The following is a 27,460-nucleotide window of genomic DNA, read 5'->3' as shown; positions in this document are numbered from 1 at the left end:
GAACTTCAAGCATTACCATATTTATCAAAGATCAGTCGTCAGGAAAATAAGTCATTCTACATACATTCATCGGAAAATAGCCTATATGTTTCAGTGGCCCAGGAATTTATTACAAAGAAACCAACACATCCCAAAACAAGCCTATAAACACGCCAATTACTGTGCAAGTCTTTTTTCATACAACACGTGACAGTCCCAATCCAATCTATGATTCACAGAGCATTAAACTGTAAACTTTTATTAAGACTGACATAGGTCATTTAGATGCATTTAAAAACACTTCAAACGATCAGAATAAACAAGTCCTTATGGATTTATTTAATATTGACTTTTATTAGACCTTAATGCTATTAACACAATTATGCGTGAAAGCGGTTTTCACTGCTTCTCTGAAAAAAGAGAAAGAAACCAGGCCTTGAACACACGTTAAAAGAAATCGAATGCTGGGAGGGTAAAGGTCACAGAGGTCTGTTAAAAGATAAACACTGAGTGTGGTTCGCTTATTATGCAGCCACACAGCCACTAAATACGTGCGCCAGAGATTCTGAAACTAAGTGAATATGGGAAAATATGCAAAACGAAACCGAAACGTTTTCCAGGAGAAATAATACTTTAAAAGCACGGTTCAGTTCTCCCTCCTCCCTAAGCTGAAGGTCTCCCAACCCGGTCACAGACAGGAAGTGAACGGGGAGCAGACAGGAAGTGACCGTAGGAGCAGACAGGAAGTGACCACTGAGGCGGGGGGGGGGGGCGCGTGGAGCGATGGACCCAGAGAGAGGATTGGCGTGTACAGACGGTGGTTTGAGGTTTGAGTCCTTCGTCACCCTCAGAGTTTTTTCCTGCGGGTGACGGGTTTGGTGAAGACGGCCTCCATGATGCGTTTGCGCCGCTGGTTCACGCCCACGCCGGTGGCGGCGGCGGGCTCCCCGGGCCGCCTCTGGGCGGGGGGCGCGGCGGCGGCCGGGCTGGGCAGGGGGGAGATCAGCTCCACCAACGCTAGGGGCACCAACACCGCCTTAGACCTGTACGGCGAGACGGAGGAATCAGTCAACACACGGGGCTAACTCTGGATCATTTGGTTTACTCCAGAGGGATTTTAAATAGTGGTTGATTAATGTACCCTGATTGGAAAGGGTTACCAATAAAGTTTAGGGGAATTTCCACCGCAAGTTCAATGTTAGACACTTTCAATAATGCAGTGAACACACCAAACCAAATCTGCATCATTTGATTTACTCAAGGGCTGGTCCTACATCTGTTGACCACCAGGCCTTAAACCCTCCATTTTGGGTTTTCTGCTACTAAGCATGACCCACTGTGACCCTCCCCCAAACGTACTGACATCATCATGTACACATTACCCACAAATCTTCACTTCCAATAAAGGATTCATCTTCTACCACAATAGTATTGTTTTTCTATCGTTGATCCATGTGGGTTTGTTCAATCTTTTGCTAAATGCGCCATGCAGGTCCTTTAATATCGTAGATAAACCAGCCGCTAAAACCTTTGACCCTCTGAGACCTTGGAGTCGACTCTTACTTGGCTGATGATTTGATCGCCGTTCTGGACTTTTTAACGGTTGCCGTGGTTACGGCTTCATCTTTGTTCTGGAGAGAGAAAGGAATTATTTTTTTAAACCATGCATGCGTTTGTAGCCGGCCTGACTCTGGTGGCTCTCGCCTCTGGCCGCCTGGACACACGAGAACCAGCAGAACAGGAACAGACGGCTAGCCTCGGATCAACAGTCAGCAAGTGGTGATGACGACACCGGCCAGTGCACCAACACAACTCTCTGATTAACGTGTGAAGTCTGTCTGTGAGGATGCGCGTCGTAACCTCCGACCAGAGGTCTGCGTTTCAGGACATGAGGACTGGACCCAAGTAGGCTCATTGATCAGCCTGTAATAGGGGCCTTGATCTCTGAGCGCTAGGGCCAGTGATAGAGGATACATAATACAGGTGATGACTTCAGTGTGCGACGCTGACCTGGGCAGGGTTAGGAGCAGCATGGCTTTGGCGTCTGTTCACAGGAAGGTCCGCCTCACTCAGGATGGGAGAACCGCCTCTGTTGTCTAAGAACACGCCATAGAACATAGATCGTCATACGGTGAACTTATGGGGTCAAGGGCGCAGGTCAAACTTTACCAAGAGGTGCCGTGGCTCACTCAGCAACAGGGAGAGACGGGAACAGTATGAATGAATGAGTGAATGAGTCCGCTTACTCCTGGTTCTCCTGCGTGAGGGCGAGTAGATGAATGAGTGTTTGGCGGCGTCCTTCTCGGGCTCGGGGTCCGGGTGGGGGTCCGTAGCCGCGGCGGGGGAGGGGTCGCGCTCCACCGACGCCTTGGTTCTCCTCCTGCTGGCGCTCGCCCTCCTCTTACCGGCAGCACCTCCTGCTGAGACAGGGAGGAGGAGGAGGAAGAGGAGGAGGAAGAGGAAGAGGAGGAGGGAGGAAGAGGAGGAGGGAGGAAGAGGAAGAGGAGGAGGGAGAGGAAGAGGAGGAGGAAGAGGAAGAAGAGGAGGAGGAAGAGGAAGAGGAGGAGGGAGGAAGAGGAGGAGGAGGAGGAGGGAGAGGAAGAGGAAGAGGAAGAGGAGGAAGAGGTAGAGGAGGTGGAGAGTCAGCCGTGGTTCCTCCCGGTCTCTCCAGGAGACACGGACACAACAGGGATGGACCGTGCTCAGCATACAATTAATCAAAGAATGGGTAGAGATAGTCGTGTAGGTTTAACAGTTTAAATAGTTTAACATTTCAATTTGGTCCGCATTACGACGGTCCAAATAAATATGATATGCATGACAAACAGATCCAACTGCGTGCAAAAGAATCCGCAGGAGTACAGCTCCAAATGAATAGTCTGCTTGAGCCCCCGTGTCCTGAGAACCAGCCCCCACCATAATGAAGACCAGACATGAATGAATGGATGACAACGGGCCGAGGCTCCACCCACCTTCCTGCTCCTCCTCGTCCTGCAGCCTCTTGATGAGGGCGTCGGCCACGGGGGTCTGGGAGTCCACCTCCAGGGGCGGGTCCAGGAAGGGCAGGTCCTCCTCCGCCTGCTCCCAGAGCCGGCTCCGGGTCAGCCTGCGGGAGCCGGGGGTGGGCGGGGCCTCGCCGGGCTGGGCGTCGGCCTCCAGGGGTTTGGCCGCGGAGCTCCGCCCCCTCGCTCTGGCTTGGCTCACAGGCTTCACCTGGGGTCGGGGGTCGGGGTTAGACAATAGTCGATCAGCGGTTAGCACTACAGCACAGACCTCGCGTGACAAAGACCTACAAACCAGGGGAGGCCTGATTGGTCTCCTCCTGGGCCGCGGGCTCACCTGGGGCGGGGCGCTGAGGCTGGCCCGGCTGGACGCCCGCGTCCCTCTAGACGGGCTGGAGGAGGCCGCCGCCTTCTTCACCGCCTCCTCCTCCTCCTCCTCCTCCACCTCCAGCAGGACCGTCCGGGCTTCAGAATAGCGGATCCTGGAGATCCGGGTGAAGCTCGTGGCCCCCTGCTCCTCCGCCGGTGGCTCCGCCTCCTGTGGCTCCTCCTCCGGTGGCTCCGCCTCCCCTACGCTGCTCTTCCGGCGGCTGGCTCGTGTGGGCGTGGCGCCCTGCCTGGTCCGGCGTTTGGCCGGCGGGGGGCCCTTGGCGCGGCTCTCGTCCTCGTGGTGGACGTTATTCACCGTCTCTTCCGGCGCCTCCTCCACCTCCTCCACCTCCTCCAGGGCGCGGCCGCGGGACTTGCGGCCGACCCTCGACGGACTGGCCTTCTGGGGCGTGCGGCGTTTGGCCGGGGTGGCCTTTGGGGCGATGAGGTCATTGTTCACGAGCTCCTCTCTGGCCACTCCCTCCTCCTCCACCACCTCCACCTCCTTCTCGATGGGGGGCCGTGTGGGGGTCTTACGGGCGCTTCGTCGCGGCGTGTTGGCTGGATGCTGGGATATTGCGCTTTGTCTTCTGACTCTGGTACCGCTGCGAAGGGAAGTCATCGACACGTCGTCCTCCTCCTCCTCCTCTTGCACCACCTCTGGGGGGGGAGCGGTCCAGGAGACCGTCTTGCGCCCCCTGGTGGCCCTACGTGTGGGCGTGGCGGGGGCTTTCTTCACCGCGGGTTCCTCAGAAGAGGGCTCTGGGTCAGCCGGGTCTTCTGAGCTGAAGACCTGCCTGACATGGCCGTCCTTGCCTCCTTGATCCTCAGACCCCCTCTTCCTGGACCTCCTCCGGCTCTCCTCCTGCAGCTTGTGGAACTCTTCGGCTCCCTCCACCGTGTTCTCTTCTGGGTCGACCTGCTCTCGCTCTTCCTCAAGCGTGGCCACGGTCTCCGTGTTCTGGAATACCGGCGGAACCTCTACATCACCATCCGTCTGCTCGGGCAGACTTCCCTCAGGGATGGTCTCTTCGAGATCTTTGACCATTCCGTCATCGGCCAAAGTGTCCTCAGAAGGTGCGTGCGTTGTGTCTTCCATCATCGCCTCCAGTGCGGTGAACCTGCCGGCCTCTACCTTCCGGTTTGTAAAAGCCAGTGAGACGGTGTCAGACTCCGGATCCTCCTCGGAACCGAGCTCTGTAGTGAACAGTTGACTCACTTCTTCTTCTGCACCCTCTTCATACACATTGTGTGATGCCATGTAGTGAGGTGAGAAGGAAGCAGACAAGTCGGGCTGAGGACTCTGTTCCTCCGGCTCCATCAGGCAATCCCTCTCCATCGAATCCTGGATGTCTTCTTCTGCCACGGGGTCTTCAGCCTCCAACCCTAGGTCTGCTGCCTCCTCCTCTGAGTCTTCAGCCTCCAGCCCTAGGTCTGCTGCCTCCTCCTCTGAGTCTTCAGCCTCCTCCTCTAAGTCTTCAGCCTCCAGCCCTAGGTCTGCTGCCTCCTCCTCTGAGTCTTCAGCCTCCAGCACGGGGACTTCAGCCTCCAGCACTGGCTCTGTTACCTCCACTGGATCTGCTGCCTGCAGGACTGGATCTGCAGCTTCCACCAGTGGGGCCTCAGCCTCCACCACCTCTGGAGCCTCAGCCTCCATCACCTCTGGAGCCTCAGCCTCCACCACCTCTGGAGCCTCAGCCTCCACCACCTCTGGAGCCTCAGCCTCCACCACCTCTGGAGCCTCAGCCTCCACCACCTCTGGAGCCTCAGCCTCCACCACCTCTGGAGCCTCAGCCTCCACCACCTCTGGAGCCTCAGCCTCCACCACCTCTGGAGCCTCAGCCTCCACCACCTCTGGAGCCTCAGCCTCCACCACCTCTGGAGCCTCAGCCTCCACCACCTCTGCAGCCTCAGCCTCCACCACCTCTGCAGCCTCAGCCTCCACCACCTCTGCAGCCTCAGCCTCCACCACCTCTGCAGCCTCAGCCTCCACCACCTCTGGAGCCTCAGCCTCCACCATCTCTGGAGCCTCAGCCTCCACCACCTCTGGAGCCTCAGCCTCCAGCATCTCTGGAGCCTCAGCCTCCACCACCTCTGGAGCCTCAGCCTCCACCACCTCTGGAGTCTCAGCCTCCACCACCTCTGGAGCCTCAGCCTCCACCACCTCTGGAGCCTCAGCCTCCACCACCTCTGGAGCGTCAGCCTCCTCCACCTCTGGAGCCTCAGCCTCCACCTCTGGAGCCTCAGCCTCCACCACCTCTGGAGTCTCAGCCTCCTCCACCTGTGAAGCCTCAGCCTCCACCACTGAGTCTTCCTCCATCAGAAGGTGGAGCGGGCCCTGAGACTCACTCATGTCTTGGAGAAGGTCTTCCGGCGGGGCAGTGAGTTGATCAGTGATCCCTTGTACTGCGAGCTCCAGGGCGTTCTGGTGGCTCTCCAGTGGCAGCGTGTCAGCGTCAGAGTCCATGTCCTCCACCTCCAGCATGAGGGAGAAGCCGCTGTGAGCTCCAGAGGTGGGGCTGTCCGCCTCGCTCTCCTTCCCCAGCACGGTGAGGCCGACCTGGGCCCCGTCCACCAGGCTGTGCTCGTGTCCCTCCACCAGCTCCAGGGGCACCAGCAGTGTGGCGGAGGGTTTGAGCTCCGTCAAGGTCCCGGCGTCCACTGCGTCGGCCCCGTCGAGTCCCCCAAGCCTCACCATCACCACCTCTCCGTCAGCCACCATCTATTCAGAGGAAGAACAAGAAGCGTCCGTTTATCATTAGCTTACCGTGCACAGGGTCACTGCTGGGGTATTCTAAATAACCAGGAGTGTGTTTGGACCGTTACACAGGGAATCGGAAGTCAAGGCCAAATAGATGCAAAACTACACTAGGAATAAAGAGGAGATAGGTGTCGCATGTCTTATTTTTTACCTTTACATTCAGGGCATTTAGCAGACGCTTTTATCCAAACAACTTACAATAAATCCATTTGACAGGAGAAAGAGAAACATCAATATAACGCTGTCGGCACACTAAGGCTGTTCATAGAACTAAGTGCCAATCGGGCTCAATCCCGATTCTCCCCTTAACCCAAATCTCAACCCTACGCTGCACGCGCAGCGTGGTCTTGTCCCGAAAGACTTGTGTTGAACTTCTGTTCATCAACAAATGATGATTACTCTTGCAGTTAGACCTCAGTGTATCGCCATGTTTGTTGTGGCCAAGAGCCGGACCGTGACCCCGTACACATCAGAGACAGCTGGGATAAGATGCTACACAATGCCAACTACTATCTTCAACTACACAGTACGTGTTCCAAGATGTACTTTTCAAGGACATGTATTCTTTACTGCAGGCCTGTCGAGAGCCCGTTGACGGCAGCATGAGGACACTAGTTACCTTCAGCTCAGCCTCGGAAGGGACCAGCGAGAGGTCCTCTGTAGGCCCGCCCAGGAAGTGGGGAAGTCCTTCCTCCTCAAAGAGAGGGGCAGGGGGTCCGGGCTGGAGGGAGAGCATGGGCCTGTTGCCCTGAACCTCTTCAATGATCTCCACCTCGCTGCCCGAGTCCTCCTCTTCCTCCTCCTTTTCTTCCTCAGACTCTTCCGACCCCTCCTCCTCCTCCTCCTCCTCCTCTGAGGCAGCGCTGGAGAGCTCCTCCGTGTCGTTCAGACTCACCACAGCTGCAGGTGGGAACAGGACGTTAGCATAACACCAAAGAACATGAAGTCCACCACAGCAGGAGACGTTTGATGTATTAGCTTATCTGTGGGTGGTAGAGTGTAGAGGAGAGGGTGAAGAGTGAGTGAGAGAGTGAGAGAGTGAGAGAGTGGGAGACAGAGCGAGAGACGGAACGAGAGACGGAACGAGAGACGGAGCGTGTGAGAGAGTGACTGAGAGAGTGACTGAGAAAGTGACAGAGAGTGGCTGAGAGACAGAGAGTGACTGAGTGAGAGACCGAGTGAGTGAGTGAGAGACTGAGTGAGTGAGAGACTGAGTGAGTGAGTGAGAGACTGAGTGAGTGAGTGAGAGACTGAGTGAGTGAGTGAGTGAGAGACTGAGTGAGTGAGTGAGAGACTGAGTGAGTGAGAGACTGAGTGAGTGAGTGAGTGAGACTGAGTGAATGTGTGTCCTCACAATGTGATTCACTGCCCGACAGCTCTGAGGATGTGATGGAGGTCACAGACTTCTGGCTGCTCAGCGTGGGGACGTCAGCAGCAGGCTCCTTCTCTTCCGGGAGCACATCGTCACTAAGATCAGGGATAGGAGTCAAACCCAGAACATTAGAAGATATATATATATATATTAGAGCACCAGTTAAACGCGCTATTAACGGCGTTAACGCAAACCAATTTTAACGGCGTTAAAAAAATTATCGCGCGATTAACGCTATTATTCTATTAAAAAAAATATATATATTTTTTTTTTTTCTTTGGCTCAAAACAAAGAAGCAGTAGCCTGACTGCTATGTTCAAATGACATTTGTTCAAAGCAGTCGTTTAATTGCACTATAGGCTCTTTTTTTGTATCGTCCTGTTTTGATCAGTATATGCCAATGTTGTTATCAATAAAAAATCATTTGCACAAGGCAAGCCGATGCACTTCACCATGTTGATAAGAGAATTAAAATGAGAAGAATTATGGGACAAAAAATCAAGGGATATTTAGCATAGAAAAATAATTTGCGCTTAATCGCCATTAATCGTGAGTTAACTATGACATTAATGCGATTAATCACGATTAAATATTTTAATCGCTTGACAGCTCTAATATATATATATATATCTTCAACCTAATCCTCCGTCCTCGGGGCTGTGGGACCAGGCCTACCTGGTGAAGGAGCTCCAGTGCTCTGGCGTCTCGTGGATACCAGAACGTGTCAGCAGGGGAGATGACAGGTTGTCACCGAATAGATTGCGGTCGACGAACTCTGTGAGATCTACAGCAGAGGACATCATTACCGTTACCATAACCTGCTGTAGAGCACACCACATCAATAACCTGATCTAGAGCACACCAAATCATCATTACCATCACCATAACCTGCTGTAGAGCACACCACATCATTACCATCCATAACCTGATCTAGAGCACACCACATCATTACAATCCATAACCTGCTGTAGAGCACACCACATCATTACCGTCACCATAACCTGATCTAGAGCACACCACATCATTATTACCATCACCATAACCTGATCTAGAGCACACCACATCATTATTACCATCACCATAACCTGATCTAGAGCACACCACATCATTACCATCATAACCTGATCCAGAGCACACAGCAGAGCAGAACACATCACCATAATCTAGGGCAAGTCCCCAAATGATTCCGATAGTAATCCCTGTATGATCTCTACAGCAAAGGACACCAAATCATTACGCTCACTGATCTGTTCTATATAAATTATTTAGAACGGATATAGTGGTATATTGTAGATGCTAAAAACGACCGTACAACAAATGGAGATGCAGCACATTTGGATCTCTTCTATAGTTTTTCATTTTGTGTTAAAAATCTGTTCACTGACTGTGCCTTCCCCCTCACCTGTAGTGGGTTCCAGCAGCTCTGTGGGCTCATGCTGGGGTTCGCTGGCTTGTGTTACTTCCAGGTGTTCGGTGAACTCAGAATACTCAAAGGTCTTCTCCGTCCGGTCCAGATCTTCTACACGGGCGTCACAGACCACGGCGTCAACCGTTCCCTGATCTGCGGCCGGACGCAGAACCTCCTCCACTTTGATGTGACATGTTTCCAAGTCCATGTCGATTACCATGTCCTGCTGACCAGCCGCCCCGCCGCCGCCATCCTCCTCCTCCTCCTCCTCCTCCTCCAGGCGCGTTTCTAGAACCTCTTCCTCCACCGCCCCTTGTGCTTGTCGAGGGCTAACCGTTTTCTCATCTTCTTGAGATACCATCTCTCCCTGGGCATCCTCTTCACTCTTTTGCTGTTCCTCCTCCTCATCCACCACCACTTCCTCCACCTTCTCCTCCTCCTCGTCAGTGGAGGCGACAGACTTCTCAGTCTCTCCATCTTGTGGTGTTTTGAGGCTCACCACGAGTATGTCCTCTTCCTCCTCCTCCTCCTCCTCCTCGTCGTCAGTGGAGGCGACGGACTTCTCTGTCTCTCCATCTTGGGGTGTTTTGATGCTCACCACTAGTACGTCCTCCTCCTCCCGATCTTCTCCGAGGGGTGCGTCGTGGAACTCGAGGGTGGAGTCCGACGACAGGACGGAGGTCAGGCTGGTCTCCAGACCCAGGCTCAGCCGCCCTGGCAGCGCCCCCGGCGGCAGCGACAGCGACAGCACGCCCCGGCTCTCCGGGAGCTCCTCGAGGGAGGACGCGTCGCTGTCCGAGCCCCGGAGCTGAGGCGAGGGGACCCCGCCCGCCGGGGGCATGAACGTGACCCGCGGGGTCGTCTCCCCGGCGCCCCCTTCAGCCCGGGAGGCCCAGGGCTTCAGGGGGCCGCCGGGCAGCGGGGAGCCGCGCGTCAACAGGCTGATTTCACTGTCAGCCGCCGTCTACAAAGGAAAATAATAAAAAAGGATGTAAGCGATGGGAACATGCGGTGAAGAAACGCAAAAACAGCTGAAGCTTTGGTTTGGAACCGAGGATCGGTAAGGCGCCGGTCGTACATCGCGCTGATAATTACGGTACTCTGGTTTAGTGTATTCTGCATACAAACTGTTTACATTAATTTTAATTTCATTTGCTATTTGATCAACCTCAAGGCAAAAGAAAAAGGTATGAAGTGCTGTGCGACGCAACCCCCGACCTCTTCACACTACCATGCACCGACCGATCGAGGGAAGAAGAGGCCAGAGCACCAGTGAATAAGCAAAGCGTTTATTGGTCAGCCGAGTACGCGTTGGTCCTCAGAGCCGGAAGCTCTGGCGGCCGGGCTGGGGGGCGGCGGGGCTGAAGCGCAGCCTCCTCTGGAAGAGGCGCCCCGGGCTAGCCCTTACCCCGTTGCTCCAGGGGGCCGGCCCCTTCCTCATCTCGGGAGAGGACGTCCGCTCGATGAAGGCGATGCGGCTCTCCTTGGCGCCGCGGAGCGGGGGGGTGACGGAGCGGCCGGGTGAGGCCGAGGGCGTGGCCACGGGCGTGGGCCGCAGGCTGCTGCGCAGGATGGAGTGGGGTGTGAAGGCCGAGAACACGCTGCCCGACGCCACCAGAGCCCGCGCACGCTGAGACCGCAAGAAAGGTTACAAAGAAGGTTAAGGTACCGGGACAGAGGCGTTAAACAGGGCCTGAGGATCAACCTTCACCTAGGCTCTGCATAGCTTCTACAAAGCGGCCACATCACAACACTCACCTTGACCACCTGCGGCGTGTGCAGCAGGCTGAGCTCAGGGGCCCGGGCGATGCTTCGAGGGGGGACCCCCTGAGAGCCAGGGGCCCTGACGGGGCTGAGGAGGGACCCGGGGGTCTGGCTTGAGGGACGGACCACCAGGTCGACCAGCCTGCTCGGCACAGCAGGGCAGAGGGTGAAGAGCAGCGGTAAGCATAGCGGAGCACACAGACGCCGATCGCCCTCCCGATCAGGGATCAGACATCGACGACTCCAGCTTAGTGACTATAGATCCCCCGTGAGCCTAAGGCCGTGTTCACATCTAGCGGTTTTTTGTTTTACACTTGTTTTTGCATTATATTCCTATGGAGCAGAGCGTTTCTGGAAAAAGTCGCGGCTGTTTATTTTGAACTCCACTCCCAGCTTTTTTTTCTGCCGTACGGAGCGTTGAAAAAAGTTCAAACTCTCAATAAGAATGCGGCCGACGTCAGGCGTCTTTTTGGGCAACTGACCAATCACAAGCGGAACATGGACACTTCGTCACGAAGGAAACTCAACTGTCAAAACAAGAAACGATGGCGGACAAATCACTCGGGGAAAGTGCCGGTGGAGCGGTTAATAGTTTTAATAACAGAACATGTCGAGATCTACGACATTTCTAATGGGCTCTAGCCCGGATACATAGTAGGCGTAACGTCGGGTCTAGAATGGGTTCGTTGCTAGGCGATAGAAAAAACGCTCTCGGCGCTTTTAGGAAAAAGAAAACGTTGCCAGCTTTTCTTTATTTTTTTTTTTTTGGTCGACTCAACTTTTCCCTATCACAAGAAACGCTAGCTGTGAACACGGCCTAAGGACGCAGCAGTGGTGTGCTCTCGGTGTACCTGGACTTTCTCCTGGCGGTCACGGCGATGGGAGTTCCCAGGAATGGATCACTAAGGGTGCGGGAGCAGGGCTTGGGACTGGCGCTCAGGGACTCAGAGGCCCTGGGGCTGGGGGGGGCAGGAAGAGATGGAAACAGGACTAAAGGTCAGTCATGTGTCCCCCCAAGAGTTTGAGTTACACAATCAAGACGCGTGGGATGCGTGAGGGGGGTGATGACGGGGGGTGACGCCGGGCTCACCTCCTCAACGGCGAGCTGGTGGGCGTGGCCCCTTTGCCGAGCCACACCTCCTCGATCTTGGTGAGCACGTTGCTGATGAAGCCAGCCCTGGACATCACCTTGTCGTTGGCCGAGCGCTTGGCCATGCTGGACAGCGGCTGGGGCCGGTTCACTGAAACCAAACGACGGGGTTACCACAGGGCCTTCTCGGTCGCCGCACCCTCCCTCTGGAACCCCCCCCCCCCCGATCAACGCTAACACACTCCCTGCATTTAACCCCCTCCCGCCCTGTGCTAGGACGAGGACGGGCCCAGGTACCTTCTCGGTGGCTGGTGGCAGGGTGGCTGTAGGGCTTGGCCCTCTCCATGGCCATCCGTCTCTGCACTCGGGGCAGAACCTTCCAGTATTGGTCCAGGAGAGCGTTCCTACTGTTGGAGCGCTCCTTCACCTTGGGGTCCCTCTCGTTCTGGAATCAGAGGACGCCCTTATAAGTATGTTAATTACAAGATAGTATAACAATATTAGCATTATTAAATGTTTAGTTTGGAACTGCCAATTAGCCTGTGCGTTAGCCTCAAGCTGTACTTTCAAACACATTTTCTTAATTAAGATAAGCCTTTGTTTGAAGCGTATAGAGTTGAATAAAGATGGGAGTGCAGAGAGCCGGTATGAACGGTGCCTCTGCCTGGGACGTGCCTACCGTGTGGGGTGGATGTGTGCCCACTCACCATCAGGTTGGTCTTCAAGCCCTGGTTGAGCTGCAGGGCGGGGATGTAGTTGGCCTGCTGCAGGTAGTGGACCATGAGCAGCTCTCTGTTCTGCAGACCGCCCATACCCTGCAGGAACCTCTCCAAACACTCCTGCAGAGACACACCTTACGTTATCGTACTATGCATCACATTATGGAGTGTGTGAAGGGTCCAGGGGGGACCTGCTGCTCTGTGGGTGGCCAGAATAGTCCAGGAATACACAATCACACTTCTTTAAAATGCAACACATATCTCCACCTCATCAACCCTCATTCCGCGACAATAAACGGCTCATTCATGCCATGCGCCGTCCATCCATCCGTCCGTCTGTCCTTCCATCCATCCGTCCTTCCACTCATCCGTCCGTCCGTCCGTCCATCCTTCCGTCCATCCGTCCTTCCATCCATCCGTCCATCCTTCCACTCGTCCGTCCGTCCTTCCATCCGTCCATCCTTCCACTCGTCCGTCCGTCCATCCACTCATCCGTCCGTCCGTCCGTCCGTCCTCCCACCTGCTCGGTGGGGCTGAGGGGCAGCCTCAGCAGCTCCTTGATGAGGCCCAGCTCCTGGCAGCTCTCGTACAGGAAGGCCAGCAGCTGCTCCATGCTGAGGCGTGTGGAGTGCTGCCGCAGCATGGACAGCGCCTCCACAAGGCACCTGAGGGGGGGAGACGCAACTCAGTACTGAGGAGCGGGGGGGCAGACGCACTGTGGCGGGACGGCTCCGCCCACTGGAGCCCCGACCGCGTCGGCTAAAGCCCTGGTAGATAGATGGTGAACGGTTGAGGTCCCGTGCTACAGGTCATTCCCGCCATCATTCAACCCACTTCCCAGCCTCTCTTCAGTGTCCCTAAAAGGCATTTCTTGGCTCATCCACCCGTGAAAATGCCACACTAAAGCCTGGGATTAAGTGTGGCGTTTTTAATCTTAGAACTATTAGCTAATATCTCATTACAGAAACACTACAACATCTGTAAGACTTCAATAGGGGAGGACGCTGCAGAACATGACGAGCGAGGTCGACCGCAAGCTGAAGGGTCCATCCTAAAGGGCCGATTATGGTCCCACGCTCACACAACGCAAGGACCACGCAGACGCAATGACCACGCAGAACCTTAATGGTTCTGCGTTGGGTTTTAGTAAGCGGACCAATCAGAGCCCTTGCTGCTGCGTCGCCTCGACGGAAGTTTACAATTTTTGGGAGGCGCACGTCCGGCCCTTGTGGTGGACGCAAGGAGGGTCCGCAACCCCCTTGCGTTGCGTGAACGTGGGACCATAATCAGCCCTTTAACGTCTGCGGTCTACATGCAGGCGTCGCCTGACCTGACCCTACTAACACAAACAGTAACCCTCCCAGTGAGTTAACCACAGGAACCCTCCCAGTGAGTTAACCACAGTAACCCTCCCAGTGAGTTAACCACAGTAACCCTCCCAGTGAGTTAACCACAGGAATCCTCCCAGTGAGTTAACCACAGGAACCCTCCCAGTGAGTTAACCACAGTAACCCTCCCAGTGCGTGGGCCAGTCGCTCCGTACCGGTTGTGCAGCAGCACAGAGAGGCAGAGCTTGGCCTGGGCGCTGGAGGACAGCGGGGGCTTGGTGACGTGGAGGTAGCGGAGGGCCACGGCGTGCTGGCCCTGGCACATCAGGGCCTGCAGGACCCTCTCGTGCTGCCAGGGGAAGTGGCACTGGGAGGTAGTTGGGTGCAGGAGCAGCTCCACCGAGCTCTGATCAGGGGAGGAGTTACAGATAGGGGGAGGGAATCAGACACCTCGACGAGGTTGACATGCAGAGGAAAGACTTCATTTCACCAGGTTGTACAGGTGTGGTCTTAAGTGGAGTTTACAGCTTGGACCGTTTTTCGGTGTGAGCAGCGAATTTTCAAAAAGACAAAATACAACAGTAAAGACATCATTGCTTTATCACGGTGACGTTACCGCCTCAATATCCAACCGTAATGCTGCGAGGTTAACGCCAGCTTGTGTGTGGGTGGGTGTATACGTATGATATATATGGGTATGTGTGAGCTAGGGTTGCCGCGGTGTGGACATTTTCACACCCAGTAATACACTCGTGTCAACACCGGTATTACCGAGTATAAACGGTATAAACTTTGAAACTAGGTCAACCGCCATCTTCTCCATCAACTCTCCTCTCACACTCGGTGACAGAGTCTGGCAGCGTGCCAATTCTCGGTGACAGCGTCTTATAACGTTCTATATACAATAGTATAATATAATTTTATACATAATATCACGGCCAAAAGCTCTGTGCGCCTCCGGATGGCCGTAGCGCGGGGAGCTCTCGTAGGGATTGGGCTTCACGGGGTTTGTTTACCGTCGTAGCTATGGTTACTGCTCTTGCGTGATCCAACGGTTTATCAGGGAAGACTATTAGGTTTGTATATATTTTTTTATTTTCTTATTTTCTTAATTATAATTATATTAATTATTTCTTTTACCAAATATCACTGAAAAAAATAAAATATAATAACTCGGTGTTGCCGGTGTGCAACACAGAGTAATCGGTGTTGGCCTCAACACCGGTAATACCGTATCCCGCGGCAACACTAGTGTGAGCCTACCTGGTGGTCGTGGTGGTCAAGCAGCCAGAGGCCCTGGACCAGTTTGACCAGGCCGATGGGGAGGGCGAAGGCGGTGGGGAAGGACTCTACGGAGGCCCCCCCTTTGTTGGGGAAGGAGTACATGACATCCAGCAGCAGGTAGATCACCTGGAGACCCAGGGTCAAGGCAAATAAACACACACACTCACACACACTCAGGCTTGAATAAAATACCACTACCAACTCCTTTCTTTAAAATAATCCGATCTAAACAAGAGAAATATAAAAGGACCTGTGATGAAGACTGCTTAGAAGGAAAACAGCGTGGCTACCGATAACAACAGAGAGTTCCTTCTTATCTCTGGTGTTTACGGGGAACGGGTTAACCTAACGATTGTTATTTCTTGGCACTTGGTTCTATGAACGGCCTCACTGTACCGACAGCGACATATTGTTGTCTCTACTTCTAATGACAGATGTCCTTATTGTAAGCCGCTGTGAATAGAAGCGTCTGCTAAATGCCCTCAATGTAAAAATGTAAGTGTAGTTGGGAAACCAAAAGGATACAATGGCGTGTTTGGCAGCTTCGTCCATATCCTCCAGGAGATATATGTCCAGCAGGGCCTATTGGTCAGAGAGTAACACATCATCAACAACACGTTTCCCTTTGAGAGGGGCCGCACGGCGTCAGACTCAGAGGCGATGCTTACATGCAGCGTTGGAGGCGGGTACTGCCCGGTTCCGCCGTCATCCCTCTTCCACAGGTTGACCAGCCGCTCGCCGCATTGGCTAACCAAGCCGTCAATCATCAAGCAGTCCGCGCACCACTTGCCCCTGAACAAGCATATTAATACCCCGTTACATCCTGTTACACCGTGTGACCGATTGAACAGAATCCTTCAGGTAAACATCATTGACATTACAGCTTGACTTTAGCGACCAGTCGGACAGGGTATTTATTTGAATCCACGATGGGCCTGATTGATAAGGTTACTACATCTACAATATTTATATTGTATCCAGAAGAAAAGATTCCTGTGAGAGGTCAGCTGCTATACAGTGTAGCAGTGAAGAACACTGAGAAATGATCAGACGTTGAGCTGAATGGCCACTTCTACAGACTCCTCGCTCACAGATCTGAGCCGACCTGCCTGCCCTCCCCACTAATATATATATATATATATATATATATATATATATATTACAGCTGTCAAGCGATTAAAATATTTAATCGTGATTAATCGCATTAATGTCATAGTTAACTCTAATTAATCGCGATTAATCGCAAATTATTTTTCGATGCTAAATATCCCTTGATTTTTTTGTCCCATAATTCTCCTCATTTTAATTCTCTTATCAACATGGTGAAGTGCATCGGCTTGCCTTGTGCAAATTATTTTTTATTGATAACAACATTGGCATATACACTGATCAAAACAGGACGATACAAAAAAAGAGCCTATAGTGCAATTAAACGACTGCTTTGAACAAATGTCATTTGAACATATCAGTCAGGCTACTGCTTCTTTGTTTTGAGCCAAAGAAAAAAAAGAAAAAATCTTTTTTTTTTTTATAAAGTAATTGCGTTAATCGCGCGATAAAAATTTGAACGCCGTTAAATTTGGTTTGCGTTAACGCCGTTAATAACGCGTTTAACTGACAGCTCTAATATATATATATATATATATATATATATATATATATATATATATATATATATATATATAGGCCTGGGTATTACCAGGCAGGTACCTCACAATTCAATTTGATTCTTTAGGTTTTCATTCGATATTGAGTCGATATTGATCCAATTGCTTCGATATCGATTCAATAATACGTGCCGATGACAAAAATACCTAATCATTTAGAATTAAGCATTTCATAATGAATTAACCATTTAATTGTGCTTTATCTAGCAGAAAGGGAATACACCGTTGTATAGTATTGTTCCCGAGCTAAACTTGCCGCATAAAAGTAATAATCATAAAATGGACAAATGTAAAAGGGCATGTAAATTTAGGCATACTCGCTTCTAGATTACAATGACTGAGTGAGTATTCTGAATCGAAATTGAACCGAGAACAAATAAATGGCAGATATATAAAGAATGTGGTGCATTGCTGAGCCCCGGGGTGCTCACTTGGCCAGCCGGGTGAGGTCCTCCCTGCGGATGGTGTAGTAGCTGCTGATGACTCCGTGGGTGTAGAAGGGCCTGGAGATCTGGAGGGCGTCTTCGTCTAAACGAGGAGGGGTTCAGGGGACGCAGGTGAACTCTTGAGATCCCACCATCGTCGTAACACAACCAAACAAGCCACGGAATCGTGTACGGGGAAAGCGGACGGTAAGGTGTTGTACGTACCGGATCCCTCGGGCAGGAGGCCGGTGCGGCAGAACCACAGCACCACCTGGGCGTACTGGGAGATCAGGCTGGACACCAGGTTCTTGTTCATCAGCCCGACCAGCCCTGAACACAACGACCAGCAGACCGTCAAACACAAGGGGGGGGGGGGGGGCTATGTGTGTGTGTGTGCATTCAGTTGGTCAGACAAAACAGAACCCTTCAACCTGATCAGATGAACTCATGAACAAAGGATTGATCAGAGACAAAGTTGAAAGGCCATGAGTACCATCCATGACCAGCTGTGTGTATCTGTGTCAGAGTGCAGTACATAACCCCAGCCCACCTCTCTGGGTGTGTATCTGTGTCAGTACATAGCCCCAGCCCACCTCTCTGAGTGTGTATCTGTGTCAGAGTGCAGTACATAACCCCATCCTCAGCCCACCTCTCTGCCGTGTGTATCCGTGTCAGTACATAACCCCAGCCCCAGCGCACCTCTCTGGGTGAGCTCCTGGGCCTCGCTCAGCAGGCAGTGGAAGATGGCGCTGAGGTTCCCCAGGAGCCTCTGGCTGTGCTGCAGCAGCTGCAGCGTCTGGGGGTCCGTGAAGTTGGAGGAGCTGTCGAACAGGGGCGCACCTGGGTGGGACACACACACACACACACACACACACACACACACACACACACACACACACACACACACACACACACACACACACACACACACCTTAAGAAATATATATTTGATGTTGTGGGTAAGATAGAGCCAAACCAAAATACACACATACAGATGACAATTTGCATATTTTGTAAGGGAATTCCCAATTTCAGTTGTGCACAATATCAGGTCGGATGAACCCTCGGCCCCGGGACGTACAGATGCCGTCCAGCTCCTCCTTGGTGCTGACCACCTTGTTCCAGGCCCACTCCAGGATGAAGCGCAGGTTCAGAGCGGAGCCCGGTTGCTCTACAGAACAGGACAGACGAGGATCAGGTTAAACATGTACTGTGGGGGGGGGTAATGCGTGCAGATCAGTGTTAAGGGGCTATGATGGGTGGTTGGTATGGTGCTATGGCTCTCCCTACCCTCGGCCGTCCACTGCTTGATGCAGCCCGTGATGAGGCCCAGAGAGCTGGTCTCCACCGCCGTCCACAGGATGGCATCCAGCTGTTCCTCCTGAGAGGGGAACACACTTCAGTTTAGTTTAGCTTCTTCATTTGAAACATGTTCGAGTAATAAAACAAAATAAACTGACAAACGAAACCATTAATAGTCAAAACAAAAGTCATAATTTGAACCGAACATGTCCACAAATGATGAAGCATATGCTTATTTAAACCTACCCCTACTCCACTACTCAACTAACTAACTAACTTATCTTTCTCCCTAAACCTACATATTTACATAATGCATCTTTACAAAAAAATAGAAAATAAATAGATTAAATAAACAAGTACATAAAACATTTATCATTTATGAAAACACCTGATTATTAATTCCCTTCATCCTCCCTGCACCTCGTCAAAACCATAGGTTTGTTCCGCTTTCTAAACTGGATCATGCTTGGACATGGCCTGAGCTCCACACCCAGGAGGACCCTGAAGAAACGCGCTGCCGTACAGCACGCGCTGGACTCCCCGTCCTCTCACTAGGGGACAGGGGGCTCCGGGACGTCCTACCTGGGAGGGAGCGGCGAGGTGGCGGTCGGCCAGGCGGGACGACAGCAGGCCGGACATCAGGCAGCGGGTGTAGCTGCTGCAGATGAAGTCGCTGGAGCAGGGCACGGCCTTCTTCAGGAAACTCAGGGTCTGGTGGAGGTGGTTAAACACAGCATCACACAACTGGGCTGGCGGATGGAAGCCAGATCAAACATCAGAATTGGCCCAAAATAAATGATATTAAAACTGAGACAGGGCACACTGACTTTAAGAAGATGGACTTACCTCTTTCTGATGCCCTGAGCAGGTTAGGTGAACGACTCCAGAGTTCAGCAAGCAGGTGGCATCTGAAACATCAGAAACCAAATGTTAATGATTGCTATCTTAAATGAGCTTAAATATGAAGCAGAAACACTTCACAATATCAGTGTTGTAGAATTAGCTGAAAGATTAAGAACAGCAACTAAAACAGCCTTCAGTATCTGTTGATTATGTTGTTATTTGATGAACTTCAAGTGATTACATTCCAGAGAAAAACAGCTTTAAAGATTGCGGTCTTTAAAGTGATCAGGTCTCCTTCATCATCAGCCTACCGAAGTTGTATGTAGTGGGGTTGAAGAACTGCTCTGGGGGGGGCCAGGTGCAGGGCAGGCCTCTGCTCAGGCTGCGGTCATGCACCACGACGTCCAGCAGGGGGCGAGGGGAGACCATCTCCACCACCGGGTCCAGAGACCACACAGCGAAGTAGGGACAGCTGTGGAGAGTCTCTCCCGCTCTGCACAGGTCAAACAGAACAATACAGACAGTCAGGGCTAGTTCACAAGGGACCGTGTTACAAGGTGGTTTAGTTTGGGATATAAACTTCAAATAAATATAGATAATTTGGACTATTTATTTATATAAATTGGGACAAAATTATTTAAAAGGTGGGGAAAGATTTAAAGAGTGTAATTAATGAAAGTAATGAAATATTTGAAAGCATGAAAAATGTGTTTCTCTGGAGTTCCGCTCAAAGGTTTGAATCACTTAAGGCCCCGTCCACACGGAGACGATTTTTTGGTGAAACAGCTTAAGTCTTGTGCGTTTCGGCCGACCGTCCAGACGGAGCCGGCGAATCCGGTGCCCGATACCGCACATTTCTGAAACCACCCTCGGAGGTGGTTTCTAATCTATCCGGACCTATGCGGTTTCATGTTAGGATTCGTGTGGACGCCTGAAACCCAAACGATGACGTCATCAGCCCCCCACCAGCTGGGCGACGTCAAGAGTTGCGTTGAATTTTTTATTTATTTGTATTATTTTTGCTGTTTTTAATAAAGGCCCTTGATAAATTGAATTACTAACTGTACATTAAAAAGGATTTCTGCTCAATTTAAAAGGTTGAATCTCCTCGTGGCTGAATGTTTGTATACAGCGCGCAGGCTTGACGCGCTCAACTTTTTTCCGTGGAGAACCAGCGCTTTGAATATTTACTACAGCGTTTCTACAGCTCTTTACGGAGATATCCCTGAACCGCATAAAAGGAAACCGGATCGTTTCCGTCCGTTCCGGCTCCGTGTGGACGGGCCCTAAGAAGGGAGTCATGACTCCCAGTGAGTCAGTCCTGACTGCTGTACCTCAGGGAGTCGGGCATCTGGGCGTGGTACCAGCGGTTGATGTCAAAGACCCCGATGCAGGTGGTGGGCTTCCCCTGACCGTAGGCCTTCACCTGCCAGCTGAAGATGGAGACGCTGGTGTCCGGGGACGCAGCTGAGGGAGGGGAACGCAGAAACAGAAAGCACTGATGAGACGGACGGAAAAGAAAAAAGATAGATGGCCACATGTATACACAGAAAGAAGAGAAGGAAGCACGTCAGGGTCCTGGATTCGCTACGCGCATCCCTCCCAGGTGTACCGGTCATGTGGAATAGGTGAATGGGTGGTCGCTTTTCTGTCTTCTACCTCTGACATATAAACTCTCTACTCTCCATGCGACTGAAGGCTGGTGAATTGAATGGTTTTATTGTGGTATTCGCTGCCTGGCTAGGCTATGGTATTCTGCCTTGTGTTTAATAAGTAGTGATGTTATGCCAAAGCCTGTGGGCTGACCCTCCTACCCTCGTTCATGCTGTCGTCCCGGTCGGGGTGGGGTCTGAACTTCTCGATGGTCTGACAGCTCAGCAGGCGCGTGTTGGTGGCCTGGGCCCTCAGGGGGAAGGCCGTACCACTGACATCCTGGCTGTAGCGCTCCTCGCAGTACTCCAGACCCTGGTGACACAGCACAACGATACATTAGAAGGCATGAACCCACGCCATACGTCTTATAATAGACTTAAGAATCCTCTTGTGGTCTTTAAATCTGTCTCCAACAGGGGCCATTAACAGAACCTTACTAAAGGTCCCATCGACATAACAATATCAATTAAAAAGACATGAACTCCCACTGACCTCATAGAGAATCTTTCCAGATGCCATGCATTTCCTCTCACTGAAGGCCAGCTGCAGCAAATGAAGGCTCACCACGTCACCCTCACTACATGGAGAAGGCATAGGATACAGGATAAGACAAGAAATTACATAACGGACTTTCATTTGGAGTATAGACAAAATGACATCCATTCCAAGAGATATCTGATGTGTTATGAATGCCGGACTGTCCGGCACTCTGGTTGTGGGACTCACAGCTCCTGCGCCGACTGGACTGCCCAGAGATAGCAACAGTTCCTGGGGTCGTTTTCTGGTTCCTGGAAGGTGAACGCATAGACGGGCACTTGTCCTGCTTCCAACTGGGAATGGTACCTACGGACCAACCCAGAACATGTTTAGCCAGTCACTCGGAACAAAGAAGATCCCATAAACCAACAAATGTCATTCCTGAAGTAAAAGCTAAATCCACATAATTATAAAGTAAAAATAAATTCCGATCTTTTTGGACATTATCTCAAGGACTTGGGTATAAAATATGGTAGGTCTACATACTCCTTCTTCAGTGTCTTCATGTTCCACAGCTGCAGGTATCCATCGGCGAAGCCCACGGCGACCTGGTTGGTCCTGGAGATGTACTGCAGGGCTGTGGCCTTGGTGCCACTGGGCCCACTGAGCTGCAGACACAGGTGGCGCCCCTGCCTGCTGCTGGCCTCCCTCAGCCGGGGGATCTCCGCCGGGGACTTGGTCACCACCTCCAGGTCTGGGCCGAGGGGGGGGTCAAGAGACAGCTCAGTCTAAAGTCTGGAACTGATCCATTCAGGCTCGTTACATCATTGGTTGATCATATGGGTTAGGGAACCAGGACCAAGTATCGACACCAAAAATAAAAGGTAGTATTCCGCTTAAAAATAGTACTTAGCATTGTGTAGCATCTTATCCGAGCTATCTTTGTTGTATACAGGGAATGGGCTAACCTAACAATTATGAACATCCTTAGTGTAGCGACAGCAATATATATTTTTTCTCTTTATTCTGACCGATGTTCTTCTGTAAGTCGCTTTGGATAAAAGCGTCTGCTAAATGCCTGAAATGTAAATGTATTCGTTGGGCTCTAATCTCAAACAATTCAAAATCCCAACAATTGACAAAAATATGTGTATACATTACATGGTTTAGAGAAGACGCAAACTGTGATTAGCACTTTGATTTAAAACCTTTAACCGGAGCTCCCCTCACCCGAGGCCTCCAGTTCACTCTGACTGCAGGACAGGTCGTCCAGACACAGGTCCACCAGCAGAACATGACCCAGGTCCGTGACCACGGCGGCGATCCCAAAGAACCAGCGCAGGCTCTGGTGGAGGTGCTGGGTGGTGGTGCTGGCCCCCCCGTAGCTCACCAGCGGCTCGATGGAGGTGATCTGTGGACACAGACAGTGAATTGTAGTTGTACTTAGCTTATCTGTTTTAAATGTACAATCCCCAGACAGCACTAGCCTGTACTTCCGCTCATTTTGAATTTCCCTTCAGTTCTGGGTCTGCGGGTTAGGTTATCTCCGTCTAAATTTTCTGCATCCAATCAGCGAACAGGCTGAGAACAATGATGCTAAAGTCAGCGCTCAATGAAGGACATCTTCACGCACAGTGTTTGGTTTGTTTACAGCCTGCGCGCAACGTCATTCCCGGCCGAACGATAGCGATTTGTTACGGCAGATCCAATAGTTTTAAACTTAAACAGACACCCGCCTTCAAGTGAGTTAACATTTGTCAATTGAGTAGGACCAGACTCTCTGTAAAGTACGAGAGTCTGGTAGGACGAGGCTAAGACAGCACCACATTAGATATATTCATGTCGATTACATATTTCATTGCATATACATGATAGATTTCACGCCATCTTACCCGGCCCGGTATGACCACGGCCTTGACGACCCGGGACAGTCCGAGGTCGTAGAGACACAGCATGCTGCCCTCGACCTCCTCCAGACCGACCAGCAGCCCTGACCTGGGGCAGCCACATGGAGATCAGAACTAGGCATCAGGGACATGGGAAACTCAGGAATCACCAAGTTACGAGTTCAGTTACGAGTTCAGGAGTAGACCTGCAACCTCGCAGAAGCAGCCATCAACATGGACAATGAGTTCACCCAACTTGAATCGGTGCTACAAACTAAAGGGAGATGAAGGGAGTCCCTCTGAGGAGAACGCCTGACCTTTTGAGCCAGCTGAAGTCCCGGGCAGCGAGGATGTTGGGTGGATGGTCCCCTTCCCCGCTGAAGCAGTAGGCAGACAGACGCACCCCTGTGGCCGCATCGACCACCTCCAGCTGGGGGCCGCAGGACAGCCAGGCCACCCCGCCACGCCCTGCACACGGGGAGGGAGAAGGAGTCGCATGGGGGTCAGACTACAGCTTCTTGTATTAAAACAACTTTAGAATGGATACGGTTTGACCTTACTTTATAATTGAGTTAAGCATCTATTTTAGTTTTTCTTAGCACTACTTTGTATTTTTTATTATTGTATTATATTATATCCTGCGTCTTCCACTGCTGCTGTGCTCTAACACCGGAGTCTCCCCTCCGGGGGATTAAATAAGTTTTAACTTAACTAAATTTGAATACAATGTGCATTATTTTAAAATCAAAGCACTGACTTCAATCCCATCTGTACGTGTAAGGCGAAGACGCCCAGCTGACCGTTGGCAGTGGGGCTGTAACGATACGCGTATCAAACCGAAAATCGCGATACTCAAAGCCACGAACCTGTCTCGCGGTGTGAGAAGGCAGAAGCGCGATATGCCCTTTCTAACTCTTCGGTCAAATTGTCCGATTGAAATTTGCTAATAATTTGTCTAAATAATAGTCTGCTGACACAGGGGCGCCGCTAGGGATTTTGGGCCCCATGAGAAGAATAGTATAATAATTTCTGTATTATAATTTCATCATCATTAAGGGCCTCTCTGGGCCCCCCTCCATCATGGGCCCCTAGAATCCGTCTCCTTTACCCCCCCTTTTCGGCGCCCCTGGCTGACAGCGCCCCCTCCTATCGATGCCGTAAATATGTGACGAGATGCCCTCTCTGTGATCAAAGCTCTCCGTGGCTACGGAGGATTGCATTTCTCCACAGCCGTCGAAGTCCTCATATGCGATATGAACGACATTTATCCAGAGTGGGCCAAGCGCGAAAAAAATTGCCTGTGTGATCCTGTCTCTATTGTTTTGTGTGATTTGACTGGCAGTTTGTCTGCTTATAGGTCGGAATGAAGCGGCCACCGATTATTGACAGGATGGGTACTTTATTCTACCGGACTCGTTCGCTTCTTCACTAGACACACGCGCTACCGCTCGCTCTCCTCGCTCGTCCACTCACTCGCTGACGTCACACACACACACGCATACGCACACTGCCATTCTCGCGCACACACATATGCTACTCGTAACACTATGCCTCGTTATTGCGACGTTCATGTTTTTCCTCATCTATTGAAAGTTAGGCTATTAAACATGTTGCATTCTATCTGATTATGTAATTATTTAAGCTACATAGCCTAATAAGAAGCGCTAATAAGGATATTTGAATAAACCAACCAAACAGTTAAAGGGGCCCTATTATGCCTACCAGCAAAAAGCATCCTCCAACTGCAATCTTTGGTTATTTCTTTATTAATTTAGCTATACTTTAATAGTATTCTTTCGGTTCAAATCTGTTTGTTATTAAATGTTACATTAAGATAATTGGTATTTAAGTGTTGTTTAAATAAAATGCTTTTTAAATTTAAAAGAATCGTGGGATGTATCGAACCGTGGGTCAAAAGTCGTGATACAAACCGAATCGTGAATTTGTGTATCGTTACAGCCCTAGTTGGCAGTACAGAGAATACAGAACGACGGAGTGGCTCTTCGTGTGATCTTACCGACTGTGAACTTCCCCTGCAGCACAGAGTCCAGGACGATCTCATCCTCGCCGAGAGCCTGGATGGTCACTCCTGGGAAGGGCACCAGGCTGCTGGTGACCTGGGCGCTCAGGTCCAGCATCTTTTACTGCGCACACAGACAAGGACAGGTGGCACTCAGAGATAATAATACAACTAAGAGAAAGACACACTCCACTGTCCATTATCTCATCTAACGTTAAGATATTAAATGATACCTAATAATACTGCACTACAGGCGAGTACTACATAGACAGGAAGAAATATTATTTCAATTAGACTCCAACCTATAAAATAATATGAATAGAAACCCAGTTTGCAGCTGATTTTAGAAAATGCTGTGTGAAAATTTTAAGGACTTCATAACACTATAATATAATACTGCCTCGACGTTCTAGTAAGGGTAGTTATTAGTTTACACTCAAAGCAAGCATGACAGCTGTAGAGGAGTCAAAAGCTGGATCAACACTGCCTGCCACTTTCAAACCCGATTTGGCAGCTTTATCAACACGTAATAATAGAGTAGTGTCAAAGCCTTCCAGACAGGGCAGCTGTGTTGTAAACAGGCCTGGTAATCATCGTCTGTAGGAGCGCGACTAAAACTGCTCTCATCTGCTCAAACCTAAAACACAGTGTACTTTTGCAATGCTTCGTCTATACATCAATCTCCTCTATAATGACAAAATGTTGCTCATCCACTTGATAGAAAAACCTACAGGTTTTAGGTAAACGCTGCAATGAAAGTTCTAGGCGGCCACCCTTCCACTGAAATGTAAGGGAAAACTCAACACTACCGCCCTCTGCGTCCACAGTGGAGAACAACAGGAACGGTTTAAAGTAAAATCCCGCGCAGCGCAGAGCATGACACCCGGTGAACCACATGGCAGGAGAAAGGTCTTGTTGACATTTCCATTTTAGAAAATCAAATGACGCCCCATACATAATGTCATTAAGACAAAATTCGCATGCAAACTAGGAACAACTTTATCCTCTCCACTCCAGTGACATAAACCATAATGATTTCGTATCGTTATGAACTACATGGACCACAGTGGGTGCTTAAAACCATCGGATACATGGCAGGTTTAATAAAAAAAAAACATCGAAACTGCAGAACTTAAAAAAACAAAATAGTTGCAGGCGTTGAGTTCAACTCGGCGTTTGGATGTTTTATAACATCAGCTGTATTCTTACAAATCCCACCGATCGGCATCCAGTCCCTTTCACCCCAGCATCCATGAGAGCCTCAAACTAAACACACAGACTACAACACCAGCCTCTGATCTACACGAATGGCCAAGTGCACCAGACAGTGTGAATGTGAACGTAAACGTGATCACATCTATGACAGATTTACGGTTCATCCAGTCCGTTTCAGACCCCACAGAATGAACCGACACCACATTTGAGTGGCAGGTCTCACTGTCACGGCACAAGGTCATGTTGAGGACCACGACACCCCCACCTGGACACCCTACAGGTTTCCTCCACCTCATCTCCATGTGGTCCTGACCTCGGGGGGTCTGTCTGAGGACAGCTCCACAGCTCTGGACGCATCGGGGAGTCACGTTGTCATGCTAGCGCTAGCTACCTCGCTACCAGCTACCTCACCATTGCGCCAGGTCGGGTCTTTACGGAAGCCCCCGAGCAGGTAGATGCAGACCAGGGTGCTTATATCAACACTGACAGAGGTAGGGTTTTCCATTTTGTGGGTGTAGCGGGGTGTTAGATTAATACGAGGCTCGGTTTGGTCCGGGCTGCGTGATGGAGGGAGCAGCTAGCCGCTAGCCGCTAGCCTTACCTGTCTGTTGACGCCGGAGTCGGACTGAATTAGGAGCTTCTTTACGGTCCGGAGAGTCCACCGGGTACCGGTCATAGTCCGCGAACACCCGGAGCTTCACCTCAAATGTCTTCACGTCCTGGACAAACAACACGGTCTCTGATAGCGAAGAGTAGCTCTTGATGTCAGAGCTTCAGCTTCAGAGCAAGCGCCATTTCCAGTGGAAAAAAAATTCTCGCGAGAGGAGAGACGCACTTTCCAAAGTCCCGCTCAAGTCACAGCACGACAACGCGAGAGGAGAGACGCACTTTCCAAA

The 27,460-nt window shown here is 51.1% G+C and overlaps 1 protein-coding gene across 1 annotated transcript; it reads right to left on the bottom strand.

The window, feature by feature from the left end:
* Nucleotides 1-27,384, bottom strand: ahctf1 (AT hook containing transcription factor 1). Its single transcript, XM_030377417.1, has 40 exons — nucleotides 27,166-27,384; nucleotides 25,347-25,473; nucleotides 23,647-23,797; nucleotides 23,336-23,438; nucleotides 22,674-22,854; nucleotides 21,990-22,197; nucleotides 21,693-21,809; nucleotides 21,459-21,543; nucleotides 21,128-21,278; nucleotides 20,648-20,780; nucleotides 19,625-19,806; nucleotides 19,317-19,378; nucleotides 19,053-19,181; nucleotides 18,459-18,549; nucleotides 18,250-18,339; nucleotides 17,868-18,008; nucleotides 17,394-17,498; nucleotides 17,175-17,271; nucleotides 15,745-15,868; nucleotides 15,602-15,658; nucleotides 15,056-15,202; nucleotides 14,008-14,198; nucleotides 12,985-13,129; nucleotides 12,453-12,584; nucleotides 12,043-12,190; nucleotides 11,746-11,896; nucleotides 11,507-11,614; nucleotides 10,650-10,797; nucleotides 10,300-10,521; nucleotides 8,886-9,855; nucleotides 8,159-8,267; nucleotides 7,466-7,578; nucleotides 6,731-7,011; nucleotides 5,440-6,072; nucleotides 3,319-5,160; nucleotides 2,952-3,192; nucleotides 2,226-2,399; nucleotides 1,990-2,075; nucleotides 1,543-1,610; nucleotides 1-1,022 (listed from the first exon to the last, which is right to left on the bottom strand). Exons 2-40 carry the CDS (start codon nucleotides 25,465-25,467, stop codon nucleotides 827-829), a joined length of 8,433 nt encoding a protein of 2,810 aa, XP_030233277.1. The 5' UTR covers nucleotides 25,468-25,473; nucleotides 27,166-27,384; the 3' UTR covers nucleotides 1-826.
* Between the last annotated feature and the right edge of the window lie 76 nt (nucleotides 27,385-27,460).

This window comes from Gadus morhua, chromosome 14 (genome assembly GCF_902167405.1).
Source record: "Gadus morhua chromosome 14, gadMor3.0, whole genome shotgun sequence".
Taxonomy (NCBI): Eukaryota; Metazoa; Chordata; class Actinopteri; order Gadiformes; family Gadidae; genus Gadus; species Gadus morhua.
Note: the sequence above shows the minus strand (reverse complement) of the source record. Positions and strands in the feature narration are given on the sequence as shown.

Coding starts and splice junctions, on each gene's coding strand:
- ahctf1 (XM_030377417.1), bottom strand. CDS start 25,467: ATGCTGGACCTGAGCGCCCAGGTCACCAGCAGCCTGGTGCCCTTCCCA. Junction 22,855..23,335: donor CCGTGGTCATACCGGGCCGG/GTAAGATGGCGT, acceptor CTGTGTCCACAG/ATCACCTCCATCGAGCCGCT. Junction 8,268..8,885: donor GCTGCTGGAACCCACTACAG/GTGAGGGGGAAG, acceptor CCTCTGCTGTAG/ATCTCACAGAGTTCGTCGAC.